The following is a 16,249-nucleotide window of genomic DNA, read 5'->3' as shown; positions in this document are numbered from 1 at the left end:
GTCTAAAAGCTACACTTGCATTATGAGACTATTGCAATGTTTTTATACTGATTATATATAAATAGAGAGTATTCAATCAGCATTTTATTGCATATAAACCTATTTTTAAAATTTATTTCCTTGAGATAGAGTTCTGATCTCAGTTTCCCCTGTACAAAAATACGGTAACATCAGCGGATTTGTAGAGGTCTTTTGGAATTACATGTGTGTGAATAGGGACAAAACCCCTAAGGACTATATAAATAATTCACTTGTTGATTCATTGCTTGTAATCCAGCCATTAATATTGCCCTCCATAACTGTGGTCTGTGAGGTCTGGTTTTGCATAACCAAGCCCAAGGAAGCACTGGTTTGTGTCACTATGGGAATGGGGTCTGGTCTGAGGCATTTAGGCACCTTTGTTTAGTGTCTGGTTCAGAGCACCAGCACATGCAGAAGTGTGGGTCTTTCTCATCCTTTGCTGAGCTAGGGAGAGAAATTAAAAGATTGGCACGAGAAAAGCAGGCAAAATCGGCTTTCTCATGACATTACATTTCAAATGAAGCTACTTTTGGGAAAAATAAATTGCAGAATTTGCCAGAAGTCAGGAGCTGAGACAGGAGGTGTTTCTGAGCTGTCAGTGAGTATGTGCACACATTACTCTTAGCATGATTGCATGTATTAGTATGCAGCTAATACAATAGAAACCACTATGTGCTCCAAAACAATGACACTGTCTCCTATTAACATGCAACCCTCATTTTTATTAGACTGTTCTGTCCAATGGATAAGGTTTTCTCAATGCAGTTTTTTTCTGCACAGTGTAGGTGTCTCCTCATGACACTGGTGAGATCCACAGCCATGCAACAAATGCAGAGCCAAACCTGCTTTTACCTCCCTGGAGTAATGTAAAGGCTCAGTTCAGAAGTGCACAGTGTAAAAGGGTGTTTGTGACTCATTATTGTCAGCAATGGAAAGTGCAGCATTTACATTAAATGTGTCAACCCAAGAGCTGAAGTGAGTGCATTGAGAGTTTGGTGGAATGAAGGGTGTTTCTGAGGGGAGAGATGGTTGAAAGCACTGGTTTTTGGCAACCGACTCCTGGTTGTTTTGCCTGTGGCCAGGATTTATATTGACAACCAGAACTTGGATTTGTCAATGCCCAAATGCCAAAGTTGAGTGCAGGAAGGACTGGAAACCTGCAGTGGAAGGGGGGGAGGTCTGGTGCAATTTCAGTGTTACTTTTTGTTGTCTTCTGGGGTTTGTTTTAGACTCAAAATGGGCCCAGTTGAAACCTTTCAAAAAGCAGAGGTACATGTTTGTTCCTACCACAAAAGTGGTTCAAACAAATACTGCCCAGCCAGGAATGCATTCACGTCATTCTTTTTTGGAAAAACAATAAACATTTCTGACTCGAGGTGTAAAGCTGCTCCTGCCAGTTCCAGGCCCTTTCTCTCCTCCCAGTTCCAGGCCCTTTCCCAGGGGATTCATAGTTTTACCTGTGCCAAAGCACAGTTCCTCAGTGCACACCGAGTGATGGGCGCTGTTCCGGCTTCACTCCTCTGTCGTGCACTGAAAATCAAATGAGAGGGAAACAGCCTCCCAGCACAGCCAGGGCTGTGCAGCCACGCTGAAATACCAGCCATCTCACCCAAGTGCGATGGGGAATTGGGTCACTGGGTCATTTAACCATTGTAAATTCAGGTTTTTTATAGTCTCATGGAAATGTGGGACAGGAAAAAAAACCCAGGTATTTCAGAGCACAGAGCACAATCCGATTTGTGTGTTAACATAGGGACATGAAAAGAGGAGATTATTTTGGGATGTGAATGCTGAGAGGAGTGTTATTTGCTGCTTGGACCTGCTGGATGTGCCTCCAGGATTGGGGCAGGTGCCTAAATCCTACTGTTTGGGGTTTGGCACAAAACTGGAACTCTGGGATAGCAGGCAGAGAGAGATCAAAAGACAACTCAAACAGAATTTCTCTGATCTTTGCTTTTGTCTCATATCATGGCCAGTCTTATCCTTTGGGGGCTGATTTGGGATTTCTGGGGGAAGGGGGATTGGATAGGGAGAAGGAAGGATTCAGTAACACTAAATAAAGAATACACCAGAAAGCTGTCAGGATTTTTTTTTATAGTAAAAAATGTGGCAGATGTTGACTGTAGAGGCAGTATCTCATATGCCTGCAATATTCCTAGAGATCTACTACTTGCCAAAAAGCAATACATTTTTTACCATGAAGATTTCTGGTGGGAATGCCTCTGTACCAGATCTCTCACTGTAAGTCATTATTAAGATATATTTATCTCAGATCATGTGTGGCCCCCTAATAAGGGCCAGAAATAAAAACACAATATCTTTCTAAATCTTTGTTGTGCTTATGGATAAGCTGAATTGAATTTCATTCACACAGTAGAACACATTTTTAAAATGCATCCCATATGAATGCTTTCTGGCCAACATGAAAAATGTTAGTTCCTGTCTGGAACTTTTCTGAAGTATAAGAATAAGTCTGGTGTAAAATAAATAAAATGGTCTATTACTTCCAGGGTAGTGAAACATCTTTCTATTTTTCCTCATTATAAGTACACAGTACATCTCCCTAGCTGTTACAGATTTTAATCCTTTTAAATTTTAGGGAAGAAAAAGCCCTTAGTCCATTTTGCTTTAGTGGCACCTCTGAAGGACTAATTTGACGGGTAAGCTGTACAGACAGTTCACATGTCAGGGAAATAACAAAGGTGAAAAATTGGTTTATAAATGTAATAAGATTCAGAGAACGATTTCTACTCATTTGAAACAAATTCCGATGTGTAAACCACAATGGAGAGATGAATTAATGTTGACAGTGAAGCGATTCTGAATCCAAAGGGACTGTCTTGCTGACCTGCTTCTAACGATGCTAAGCTGGAACAAGGAGATGAAGTAAAAAGTTACTTCAACTTTAATTGAAGCTGAGGAGACTGTTTTATTCTTGTAGATAGCAGAAGGGCATTCTCCATCAGGTTACCTGAGGTCCAGAGAGTCGGGGGATGGAGGTAGAGGTTATTTCAGTGGTGCACAGGTGGTGTGTTACCATTCCTGTTCGCAGGGTATGTTGAGAAACCTCCTTATGCCAAATGGAAATATCCAAATTGTGAACAAAACCAAAGTGCTCGTGTTTTATTCTAATTGTGTGTCTGTCTCCAGCAGCCAGTGTACTGGAGTGTGAGGTTTACTCTGGATGGAAAGTAATTTATTTTTTAAGTGATTGATTTATAAGTGATTCTTTACTATGACTTAAACTTACCTGAACAAATAGAAGGGATACAGGAGAACACCAAGGGACTCCCTGCTTGCCTCTGAGTCTAGAGGGAACACAGACAGTGCTAGCACATGGCACCAGCTCAGCTGCACCACAAGATGTGGTGCCCTCCCTGAGAGCATCTCCTGTACCACTCCCACCTGGGTTGGTGCATGGGAGTGGATGCAATGCAGCATGTCAGGGGGGCTATCTCTATTTCAGAGGAGCAGCAGCAAAAATTTAACTAAATCTCTCCATCCTTCCTCAGGTAGCAGCACTGCACTGACCCTGTTAAAGGGCTGTGGCATGTCTTCCTCTGTATTTTTTCTATCAACAATCAGTTTGCTTGTCAGAGGTGGCTTTTCGCTTACGGCAAAATAGTTTACTGCAGAGCTGGAGGTCCTGTAGTGCATTAGTGTTACACTTACCTTTTTGCAGCAGCCTGTGTAGCATTTTTGTCATATATTACCAGACAGAAAGAATGATTGTTACGTGATGTATACACAGCACCATGTTATGCTCCAGACTGCCTTGTCTCTATGTTCAGCTGTATAGCAATTCTCAAGCTGAAAGCTCTGGAGAATTTGGGTCAAAGTTTTGCTGAATTTTCTTCCATTAAACATTATATCATTCCATAAACAGTCCCATGTCACTTAAACTGTGCTTCAGTAAAGATGTTATAACTGTCTTCACATTAATGGAAATAAAAACATAGCTGTGTCAGGGTAGTAGCTGTGGGGGAAACAGAGAGAGGAAATGCTTTGGTGTCTTATTTAAAGTAGGTTTAATAAAAAACTAGACAACAGAAACAAAACCAGGCAGTTTACAGAATTCACATTCTCACAGGTTTATTTCTGCTCCTGTTCTCAAGGCAACAGTGCTGGCAGTTGTACTTGGTACTGGCTTTTCCCAGTGCTGCTGACAGTCCAAAGCCTTCTAATAGTGTTGTTGCTGTGTCTTCGAAATCTCCAAACTGTGAGATGATATTAAACCCAGAATGCCTGAAGTTATTTCAATTCAGGATACCAGCAGGACTTGATAAAGCTGTCATGATTGCACTTTTGTCTGTAAGGCTCAGAAAAGATGTGAACTGAGCCTTTGGGACAGAAAATAATATCATGCCCTCCTAGGTTGCTGCTCACCTTGGAGCTGCTGCATGTTTATTTCTCCACTTGCCTTCCCTTTTCCTCTTATCATAAAAAAGTTGTGAAGCTTTGCTGTGAACTACCTGTCTTTTTGGTAATATTAATCATTTAAGAAGCTTTCAGAAGGAAGTGCATTTCACTCCTGACAGTCTGGCTGCTTGTGCTCCCTTGTCATTTCCACAAAAGAACATGCTTTCCTCATTTTTGCTGAGCGTTAAAGGTTCAGTTACCAGACAGTCACTTGAGCAGGTCTCAAACAGTTATCAAATCATTGGGCAGTGCTAATACTGTTTTACTGGTACACTCACTATGCTGCATAACACTGACCAGTTTGGTTTCACATTTCATACCAGAACTACTCTTATGTTTTCTTCATTGTCCTGCTCTGTTTGTTGTTGTTCATTTGCACATTTCTGTTCCTGGGGAAGGATGTTCTCAAAGTGAAGGGGCCAGACTCTTTTTGTGTATATTACCAGGGATCAAATGCTAGGATAAAGCCTGGCCAATAATCATGAATTTCAGATATCTTTCCTAATTCAGGAACCATCAAATATTGAAACAGCAGCAGGAGTATTTCATCATCTTTTTTTTAATATGCTGTTTTATATGCTTCTCCCAGAAGAGCAGTAGGGTGGCAGAAAATAAAAATTAAAATGTTCTTATAAGCACAAAATGAGCCTACATCTAATTTGCTTTCGCAGCTGGTCACATCTCTTGGTCTCGGGAAAGACATTGAAGATGGTCTTTATAGGACTAAAACTTCATTCTTGTGCCAAAGAAGTCTTCTCCCAGTTCCTATGTGGCGCTTCACAAATCAAAACTTCTTAAATCACATCTCACAAAGAATAAAAGTGCATGGTGCAAAAGTTCTGGTAACTGTGAACTGCAGTTTCTTCAAGGATGTGTATCAGAGTCCAGTGTAATGATGCAATGATATGCCCTCCTTATAACACAAAGTAAGCAGATTGCTTCCCTGGAAAGCGTAGAACTATTTATTTATCTCATATTAAGCAAACGCTTAGTAGTTTATTTAATAGAGGAGATTGCACATATATACTGACTAAAATAAATGGGGGAGGAAAGGGGAAGTTTGCCAGACTGCAGGTGAAACCTTTGGTGGGTATAGTCTTTTTACCTACAAAAAGAATAAAATGCCTCATCTTTCCGCTTGCAATAAAAACAAATTAATCTTACAACATAAAAAAAGGAAAAGCAAAAAAAAAGCTTTGAAATCTGTTTGGTCTTTGCCAAATGTGCTTTTGAACATTCTGATTTAGAATAATAAAATAGCTCTCGTGGCATTCAAACTAAAGTCCTTGCATTCATGGTATTCTAAGGAGCGATAGTTAAGTTTACCCCAGTGAGCTAAAAACGTAGCTTGTTCTTTGTGTATATGTAGCAAGTAGACAGACATGTGCATCTCTGTGTCTTAGCATACTTACTGATATTGGATGTTATGTGTGATTTTAATTGTAATTTAAAACATTATTTCACTATATATTTCATTGTCATTTTATTGAATAATGGTTGTGATCAGACTGGAGTTAATTTGCGAGATTGTGGTAATAGGAGTATTCCCTACTTGATGTATGACTGCACTCCTGATTGAGATGAACAGTTGAGAGGATAAAATATACCATAGCCAACATTTTTTTTAACCTAAAGTAAGCACTCAATATGAAATAGCACAAAGAGGAATTCTTTTAGCTAATGTATTTCCAGCTAGTAATTCTAATCTTGCTTATTTATTGGTTTAAAGGTCTAAGGCAGCTTAGAGTCAATTTATCTAGGGGTTCAGCATTTGATGTAATGTGTAACTGTCACTCTTTTAAATTCAAATAATAAATTCATCTTGGTTTGTGTGTGAACCCCGAGGGAAAATCATAAATAAAAATAACAATACATGTAAAAATATCTGGTTCTTGTCAATGATCAGTGAAGATTCTGTGTTGTATCCACGTTAATCATTCCTGGGAATATTTTATAACTAATTCACACTGAAAAACCCCATATGCTTATATATATATATATATTTTAATATATATATTATATAATTCAGTGAAACAATGGAATTACTGGAGGTGTAAACAGTCATTAATATCACCATGATTTTATATACGGCCTTTGAGCCATCTGAAGTCAGACACAAATTCATGTTCCCCAAATCTGTGGATGTTTTTGAATAGAGCTAAGCTTCAAATCATAGAATCCTAGAAAGGGTTGGGTTGGGTTGGATTGGGTTGGAAGGGACCTTTAAAGGTCATCTAGTCCAACCCCCCTGCAATGAGCAGGGACATCTTCAGTTAGACCAGGATGGTCCCATCCTGCCTGACCTTGATTGTTTCCAGGGATGGGGCATCTACCACCTCTCTGGGCAACCTGCTCCAGTGTTTCAGCACCCTCATCATAAAAAAAACTTATTCTTATCTCTAGTCTGAATTTACTCTCTTTTAGTTTAAAACCACTATCTCTTATCCTATTGCAACAAGCCCTACTAAAAAAGTCTGTTCCCATTTTTCATACAAGCCCCTGTAAGTATCAAGAAGCTGCAATAAGATCTCCTTGAAAAACATCAGTGAGGAAAGTAGCAATGGATCAGTAAATATAGATACCCATACAGAAAATGTCTAAAGAAAAATAATTTAAGGCATTGTGAATGATGCATGGTCCCACAATGGGAGATGAGAGGTGTAAGGACTTTTCAACCCCATATACCAGCTGCAAAGATAGCTTTTCCAGGAGCTGGGAGAGAGGTTTTCTATGCAGTGCTGGTCTGCTGAAGCATAGGTGACATTCCAGGCACTCTGGTTCCTAGGCTGTGTTTTTAAATAGGTGCAGTTCTGATATTAGTAGTAATTTCATTGAAATTGTCAAGTGGTTGATACTTGGACACACATTCACATTTGCTTGCACTCACTAATTGAGACCCTTATTTGTTGAAAGTAGTTAAATAAATGTGATTAATTAATTTAAAGACAGGCATGTTCTTACACGTTCATCAAAAGATGCATATAATAACCTGTAGTATTTGAAGAGCTCAAACTTCAGGAAGGAGAGTGCAAGGAGAACTGGGTTGATATGACTAGGAAAAACTTAAGATGAATTTCCATATTTAAGGAAAAACAGTCTGACAAAAAAGGGGGTGATGGAAATCTCATTAGCCTGAATATGTTTTAAAAGGTCTGAAGAAGTTTCCATTCTAGTATATAGTAGGGAACAGTCATGTACTGATACAGCAAGTGGCTGCATGACCTCTGAGAGATGTTCTGCCTTTAACTTCTGTAACTATAATTCCTGGTAAGTCTGTTTTGAATTAGAGCAATAGAGCACAAGTAAGACTATAGGTCTTGATTTGATTACACGAAATTCAAACAGAATAAAATCACATCTTATATTAGATCTTCATATGCACTTAGCCTTTGCCCTTCTTAAGGGGGGAGGAGTTTTGACAAAGATGGATGCTTCCTTAAATCCCAGATTTATTTATCAAAGAAATGTTTCATTGTGGTCACTTATTTTAGCTTTAGAATATCAAGTTACTAAAGATATAATTCTCCACGAAAGCCTGACTGTGAGATCACTTAACCTCAACAAAAAGCTGGACTTAATTTTAACAAAGTAGCTTGAACAAAGAATCTGATAGCAGTAAGTGAGCTTCATAATTAAAGATAACAGTTTATAAGGCTTGAGAAGAAATGCAGAATCAGCTCCATAATTATAATTTTGCCAATGTGAATCATGTTGTATTTCTTTGGGGAGGAGTGCTGTGCTCTGTTTATGCACAGAACAAGGGTACAAAGCCTCCAGAGTTCTATTTTTAGCCCTTTGCCATTTTTTGTCTCCTCCTTTGATCTTGAGTAGATGTCTAGGAGGCTGACCCAGTTCTCCCTGAAGTCAGTAAGATCCTTTTTACTGTTTTCAGCAAGAGGTGGATCAGGCTTTGAACTTTGTCTCGACATCCCATCTTCCCAGCAAGAGTCTAATACAGAGATTTCATCTGTGGTGTTGGAGAGTCGAGTCACGAGCCTAAAGAACATGAAGATATCACATCAGAGAAAGACTAATAAGTCCCCTAAGCCTCAGTCTGCAGGCATAATATGGGATTCACATCACTAGTCTTTAGTAAGAAAGATCAGATCTAAGCTAGTCATCTTTCTCTCTGTAGTCGGTACTTAGTGGTCTCTAGAGATGCCATTTCTTCCGTGCCTTTACATGGTAAAACACAGGTGACAGAGCTCTCTGAACCAATACCAGGAACCTTTGCCTGGAACTGCCTTTCACAGCCCCAGAACCTGATCAATACTGAATAAGGCAGACTAGTGCTGCCTCATTCCCCTTCCGCATATCTGAACATCTACTTGGGAAGTGAAGTCTGGGGGATGTATTTGTGTTTAATGTGATGATGTATCTGATCACCTGCCCTGTCCCCTTACCTCATGTTTTTCCTGATGTTTGCAATTAACATCTTTTTCTGGCTGATGAGCATGGTTCACAACACATTGGAGAACTTGGAGACAGTTACTATGAAAACCTCTCAAATGTAATAAACAGCTGTAAAATAGTGTGCAAGGGGAGATTGTTCTGGAAAAAAATTGCCCAGATAAGAGAATGAACTCTGCCCTGGTCTAGCATTTGACACAGCTATTTTCAGTGTAATCAGCCTAGAAACACACAGAAATAAACTAGTTACAAGTGTAGTTCCTAGGAGTATATAAAAACTACATGGAATAATTTTCTGTAAAAGCAGTCAGGTCAAAACTGAAATGCTGTGCTAAACTGATTGTTGTCTTAAAAATATGTAGAAGGGTCAGTGAAAACGCAAATATATATATATATATATATATATATATATATATATGGTTGGTACTTTCCTTTTTTTAGTTTGAAAAGGATGTTAAGGCACTTGAAGGCGTCCAGAGGAAGGCAACCAAGCTGGTGAAAGGGCTGTAAGGAATGTCTTGTGTGATGGGAACTCTGGGTTTGTCTGGTTTGGAGAAAAGGAGGCTGAGCAGTGACCTCATTGCTTTCTGGAGCTTCCTGTGCAGGGGAAGTGGAGAGGGAGCTGCTGATCCCTTCTGCCAGGGATCCAGTGATAGCACACATGGGAATAGTTTGAAGCTGTTCCAGGGGAAGTTCAGACTGGACATTAGGAAGTATTTCTGTAGTGAGAGGGTGGTCAAACCATGTAACAGACTCCCTAGACGGTTGGTCAATGCCCCGAGCCTGTCAGTGTTTAAGAGGCATTTGGACAATGCCCTTAACGACAGGCTTTAAATCTTGGTCAGCCCTGAAGGAGTCAGGCTGCTGGACCAGATGATCATTGCAGGTCCCTTCCAGCTGAACTATCGCATTCCATTCTAATTTGTTTCTAACTCACTAAGATATTAGTCATATTAGTCATATTATTATATTATATCATAAATAATAAAGGCAAAATAACTGTGTTCTGCTTAAACCCCGTATCAGTCCAATAATTAACTGATGCCTTATCCAGTATCTTCTCATTTCATTATTTTTTTTTTTTTAGTTAGGGAAAAAATGACAAATACTTTCAAACCAGAATTAGGGCCCTTTGGTTGGCTTGTACTGAGAAATGCAATGCTATTTTTTGTGTAACAATTGAGGCCAAGCACACACTGCATGCAGGCAATGCTCTCTGATGCTGAGAGTTAGTGCAACTCCTACTCTGGGCTAAAAAAGATTTGAAGAGAACAGTTGTGGAAACACTTCTCTGGCACAACGACTGTGGACAAAATAATGTTAGTTTCAACTTTAAGGAAATCTCTTAGGAAGCAGTTTGCTGAAAGAGTTGTATTAGGATAGTGCATTTCCAATGCAAAGATGGTTTCATGTGCATTAACTTGGAGACACTGTGGAATCTCGGCTGAGATCTACTGCCTAGATCAGAGATGAATCCTGACATTTTGATACTTGTTGGTCTGAAATGCAAAGGAAAGCATGATAAATATAACAGGAAAATGTCACATCAGTGTTTTCATAAACCTTTTTTTTCAACTTGCTATAGAATATCAAACTGTTAACAATTAATGAGATAAAGTTATAGGGAATCCTGTTAGTAAATATTCCTGTGGGATAAGACACCAATCACCTCCAATTCTGAATTGTGATAGCGATTGTTGTATAGGTTTTTATAGTCTATTTCTTTTCCATAATTGTGTTTCTTTGTTGTTGTTTGGAAGAAACAGAAGGCATATGAAAGCCCCCTGATTTCATCTAAAATTAACTTCAAAAGCATATATTACAGGCATTTCCACTCTGGAACTTGAGGGGTGCAGCTTCAGTTCCTTGTGTTTGCAGATTTCATGATTGAAATAGGTCATTATGCAAAGATTGGTATAGAAAGACTATTAAGAGATTTGAGGTGGAAGTTGGTTTTGTGCATGCAGTGGTGCAGAAGTGTGTAATGCCAGTTAGCAGCTCACTGAAAACCTCAAGGTTTGCACATGACAGTTCTCTCACAGGTTAATACAATATTAGGAAAAAATGCCCACAACCCTAAAATTTCAGAAAGCATATAATTTTATAACTAGTAGATTATTTTTTCTGTGTAACTTGTGCTTTTATTGTTTGGCAGGAACTCATTTCCACAGATGCAGAGGAGAGATTCTTCCTGGGATCTCCCCTTGGAGGGATTAGCCATTTTTGGTGTCACTTTCCTCAGTAAACTTTCCATGGATCTGTGGTTTGCAGAAAAGGGGACAGCCACGATTGTCCTTCTAGTAGGAAAAATTTAATTCTGCAGTTACATTAGGTCTTAACCTTCTTCCAAAGTTTTGAATCTTGATGCCAATTTGGAGATGCACCTAGATCCTGTGCTCCTGGCAGATCCTGCTACACCTCAAAAGGGCTTGGAATCTGAGTTAACCTCTCCTGGCTGGGGTTACTGGGACAAGGAGGCATTACATGCTTTTCTTCATCATAAGACTTCATTCTCTCTTGGATTCTCACCCTGCATGATCCAGGGTTGTATCACATCAAGAAAGTACAAAGTGCTTCAAACATATAAAATAAAGGTATCTACTCTGAAGAGCTTACTAACAAGAGAGTAAGCTCAGGATGAAAATGTAGGGAGCAGGGGAGCAGTGCAGGAAGTATTATAGTACCAACCAGGATATGAAACTCTCAGGTTCAACAGAGCATTGGTTCAGCACTGTAGAAAAATACATGTACATAAAAATATTTGATATGTGTAACAACTTCTGCTATGATTTATGAGCACTTTAAGCAGATGAACAGAACAGAAGTAGAGCAAGCCCTCACCAAATGACCTCCAGCTTATTCAGCCTGTGCTCTGTGTAAATCTCAACAGATGACAACAGATGACACTTCTTTCATGAGTACAACAAACTGGAGTTCAAGGCGAGTGTGGTTAACTCCCAAATGTGGCTGTTTATCTGAAATGTATCTAAGCCTCTTAAATTTGCAGCAATGAGCTGGAAATCTCTCAGCACCAGGCCTTCCTTCTAGAATGGCAGGGATAAAACCATTGGTGTTTTTTTCTGTCAAACTGCATCTGTTTTTAAACTCCAGACACTTACCTGTGAACTCAGCAGATAAAGGCAGAAAAAGAATAGAACAAAAATTTTTCCATACTTAAAATGCACCGTGTTCAAGCTTTCTGTGCATGACACATTTATGCAACCATGTCCAAAATTAGGTATGAATGCTTCAGGGAAGCATCCCTGTATGCTGACAGTGCCTGTCACAGCCCAGGGAAAACACTGTGTGTGGCTCCTTCCACACCCATCCAGCCTCCTTGCAGAAAATCCCCTTTACCTTTGGAGAACCTTGTTCAATGCAAAGGGGCTTCTGCGGGACAACTGCATCTTTTGTTGCCTGTGCAGTGTGGCCAGAGCCTTTGTTGAGGCCAGTCTGCATTCTTTTTCCCCAGATTCTAGGGTTCATCCTCTACCCCTTTCACCAGTGTATTTATATCTGGTCATTGTATCAGTGCACTCCCCTTATCCACATGTAATTTGATGGAGCACGTGTTGGAGACAGTAAACTTGTAATGGTTTTCAGCAGAGATGGACATAAGTATATTAGGGACAAATGCAACAAAGCTGTATTCATACTGTATTTCAACAAAGGTGTTCTGTATCCCAAATCTGTGCATGAGGAGAGACTGAAGGCATTTAAAAGTATACTAAATAACATGTATAAAAGCAGAAGCAGTCTTCTACTCAGGGAGCTGGACTGATGTTTGAGCTGTTGTAGTGGTAATGTGTGAAAAACCCTAGTGGACTAGACTTTGAAAAATAGTGCTAACTTTGGCATTTGCTCCAAATATTATTGGAAGAGGATCATTCAGAAAGGATGCTGTTAAGTGAAACTGGACCCTAAGTCAGATCACATTATGTGGAACATTTTTTACAAACTCTCATCTGAAGAGATTTCCAAAAAATTATTATTAAAACATAACATTTTGCTGCTGTTAACAGCCTAACCATTATAGGAGTAGCCTGAAAGTGAGGGAATAAAAAATTTACTATTGGTAACAAAACTGCCTCAAATATGTTCTTCACAGTCCAAAAGGAGAAATGCAAATACTGTATATTTATAGTCAGCCCTCAGAAACTGGGAAAATGAACAGTGAATGAGCTGTTTTCTTTCTTCTTTTTATAACTGGAAATATTTTCCCCCATTAAACACTTGGAGGTCAGTGCTCCATTTTTGTACTGAATATTTTCTTAAACAACAACTGTTGACTGCAGCAGGATGTTATGTAAGTAGGAACAACATGACTTGATTCATGGCTTTAATGTTTGACACTGTTCCTTTAATGCTCAGCAGTACATGGGTGTCCACAGTGTTCAAAGGTAGTTTGTGTATATGCATCAGTTGAGTACATTTTTAAACCAAAGAGGATTTTGAAAAGGAAAGTGCTACAGTTCTGCTTCTATTGATGAGGAGATTAAAATTCCCAGTGGGAGCAGCCTTAGGCCAATGCTGAGCGGTTGTGAAGAACTTGCCTGATATTGGAAACACTCTTAAGCTGATATCAGTCTCTCCTTATTTTTGTTAAGTGTTAAATATCACAGAGCTAGTGGCCTCATCTTGAGTGAAGAAAGCCTTTCTATAACAGCAAGGGCTGGCTATGTTTAGTTTGCTGAACACAGCTGACTAAACCATAACTCCATAGATATGGAGAAGATGACTGCACTCCCTGTCCGTTTCTGCCGTTTTTTATGAGACTCTCTGGTGTTTTAGTTGAGTGGTGTTTTCCGTAAACATGAAAGTAAGAGAAAGGATGGGTAGGTGGTTTGAAACTTGAGGTAAGTTTGGTGGAATTCCCCTCTGTTCCTTGACAGTCTTGCGTGTCTTGGATACATCACTTCACTTATGAGTTCTTCAGTTCCCTCTCTGTTAAGCAGGAGTAATACATCTCATACAGCAAAGTCCATGGCTATGGGGTAAATTTGTTCAGGATGGTGCAGTGATCAAATTCTTATGTAATGCAGGACAAGTAAGTGCCTCAGACAAACTGGAAATGAGCATTACACACTGGCAGCTGCAAGCTAATCACACAGACTTACTCCATTTAGAAATATGATGCAGACCAGGAAAAAAGTAGAAGGGGCTTGAAGACATGGTCGTCTCAAGCTATCTCACAAAAGCTAGTGGAAGGCAAGTATTTCTTGGGGCTGAGACATCTCTGGCTAACATGATTACATGCTGTAATGTGAGAGCTGTTGGGAGGCCATCGCAATAAGCTGGTGGCTGAATGTCACGTGAGACACTGTAGGCTTCTGAGGTGGTCAGCCCCATTTGCTTCATTACATTATCTTTGAGAAATGGCAGGGAACTCGGAAATAAACAAGTGGGCAGCCCTGTTGCTGTGTCTGGCAGTATTGAGCTGCAGTGGTGTGTTTCAAATAAGAAACTATTTCATGTGTACTCAGGGATTAGTCTATGGGGCTTTATACATTCTCCTTTCACAGATGGCAGTGCCAGTAGGAAATATTACTATTGTTTTAAAACTCTGGTAATCACTTGCTTTCATGCCTTTGAAAGTATAAAGAGCCTCTTTCAGGGGTTTAAATGCCACAGTTGTATTACTCATACTGTGTTTCTTGCTTTGTTTGCCGGTAGAATACATACACCAATGCAGACAAGCTTTTGGAGGCTGCAGAGCAGTTGGCTCAGACTGGGGAATGTGACCCTGAAGAGATCTATAAAGCAGCCCGGCATCTGGAAGTACGGATTCAGGATTTTGTCCGGAGGGTGGAACAGAGGAAACTTCTCTTGGACATGTCAGTCTCCTTCCATACCCACACCAAAGAGGTAAGATGCGCATGAGGGAATTTTGCTGTGTGTTGTAGGGTGCTGCAAGAGGCTGACTTTGAAAACTCAGATCACAGAGAAAAGGCATCTTCACCAGACAGGGCTGATATTATCTAGTTCATTTCATGCAGATGACTAACTGTCGTAACGAGGAAATAAAATGTGAATTAGACATATGAGCGTTACACTAAAATACAGGGGCAGCAAATCAAGTGGTACTTAGTTCATGACTAGAATGTATTGTTAGAAAGTAAGAATTCTCTTGTAAGAACATGAGTTGATATTAACACATTAGGTATCAGCATGCCAGTAGCCTGATATGTATTCTCAGAGGGATTCCATTTGAATGTAATGTTAATTAATTTAGCCATTATTATTATGTGTTACTGGAAATCTTACATTGTTTAATGAGTTAGACTTGACTTTTCAAAGTAACTCTTAAAGAGCAAATAGTCTCATACTGAAACAGTGAATCAGTGGGGACCTGAATAAATGCTGTTTAGTGTAATTGAGAAATATCCAGAGATAAGGCTGTCTTGCCAGAGATACAGTGGACAGGACATCAAATGGGAGGCCACTGGGGATGTAATTAAAGCATACTTCAAATTTTTCTGCAGGCCAGAGGCCATTCAGTGGTGAGTGACTTTTACAAATAGGGTTTCTGCTGAGAGAGAGATGGAATTAGTTGGGATGGTTGTTTTCATGCTCTGCAACATCTGTTTGCAAAAGCACTCTTGATCATGCCTGTGTTTGTTGATTTACATGTTACAAACCAGTTGTGTATAGCAGGCTTCAGTGTGTTGGGGAGCCTCCTGAAGTAGAGGGTGTGTGCACATGTTCATATTTATGTGTGTGGAAGATGGACTTACACCATGTCTACTATAGCTGTTGGTACACGAAGGTTTTTCTTTTACATTCTGCTTCTGCAATATACTCAAATATAGTTAACTTTCAGCTTGTGAGTACTGCTGTTGTTTCCAAAGTAGCTCAAATGTTTGCAGCTATGCTGGTTTGCCACTGGGGAAACTTAATTGGTTATTTCCTCAGTAAAAATTATTTCTTAACAGTTTCCTACTGTGATTAACCTTGCTTCACCTATGCAGGTGATGAGTAGTCAAAAAAAAAAGATAGGCATGACTCTAGGAAGTTTTTGGTGTAAATATTATGTGTTCTATCATCAAAATTTCTTCTGATAATTACTGGTACTGTGTAGCCTAATTTGGGTTTGGGAAATAGAGCTTCGTTACATTAAGGGTTTGGGATTGCAGTGCATTATACTCACTCCTGTCTGTCTTCAACAAGAAGGGAGTTTACCTGCTCCAAACACCTGGTTTTAATGAGCTCCGTTTTGGTGAATAGAAAAGCAGATGTATAAAAATGAACATTTTTTGAAAATTGTTTTAAAAACCAGTCTTTTGTGATAGCATCAATGCTGTTTCATAAGGTGTTGAGAGTAAATGCTAAATCTCTTCCTCATAAGTGTTTACCCATGGGACAGATTGGTGTCGTGATGCCTTTTTGGAAAGTTCAGTAA

General features: G+C 39.5%; 1 protein-coding gene across 16 annotated transcripts in view; it reads left to right on the top strand.

Annotated features, from left to right (window-relative positions):
* KALRN (kalirin RhoGEF kinase) overlaps positions 1 to 16,249 on the top strand; it is a 505,663-nt gene that overhangs the window by 282,522 nt on the left and 206,892 nt on the right. For all 16 annotated transcript variants that reach the window (XR_007904562.1, XR_007904561.1, XR_007904560.1 and 13 more), the window contains one exon: positions 14,524 to 14,715. Coding sequence is in view for 13 of the 16 variants with exons in the window: in XM_051787529.1 (XP_051643489.1) it covers positions 14,524 to 14,715 (192 nt within the window). In the remaining 3 variants the exon portion in view is untranslated. The remainder of the gene's footprint in view (positions 1 to 14,523; positions 14,716 to 16,249) is intronic.

This window comes from Manacus candei, unplaced genomic scaffold, assembly GCF_025592945.1.
Source record: "Manacus candei isolate 608988 ecotype Guabito, Panama unplaced genomic scaffold, ASM2559294v1 h1tg000023l, whole genome shotgun sequence".
NCBI lineage: Eukaryota > Metazoa > Chordata > Aves > Passeriformes > Pipridae > Manacus > Manacus candei.
The sequence above is the reverse complement of the archived record's forward strand: the minus strand, read 5'-3'. Positions and strand labels throughout refer to the sequence as shown.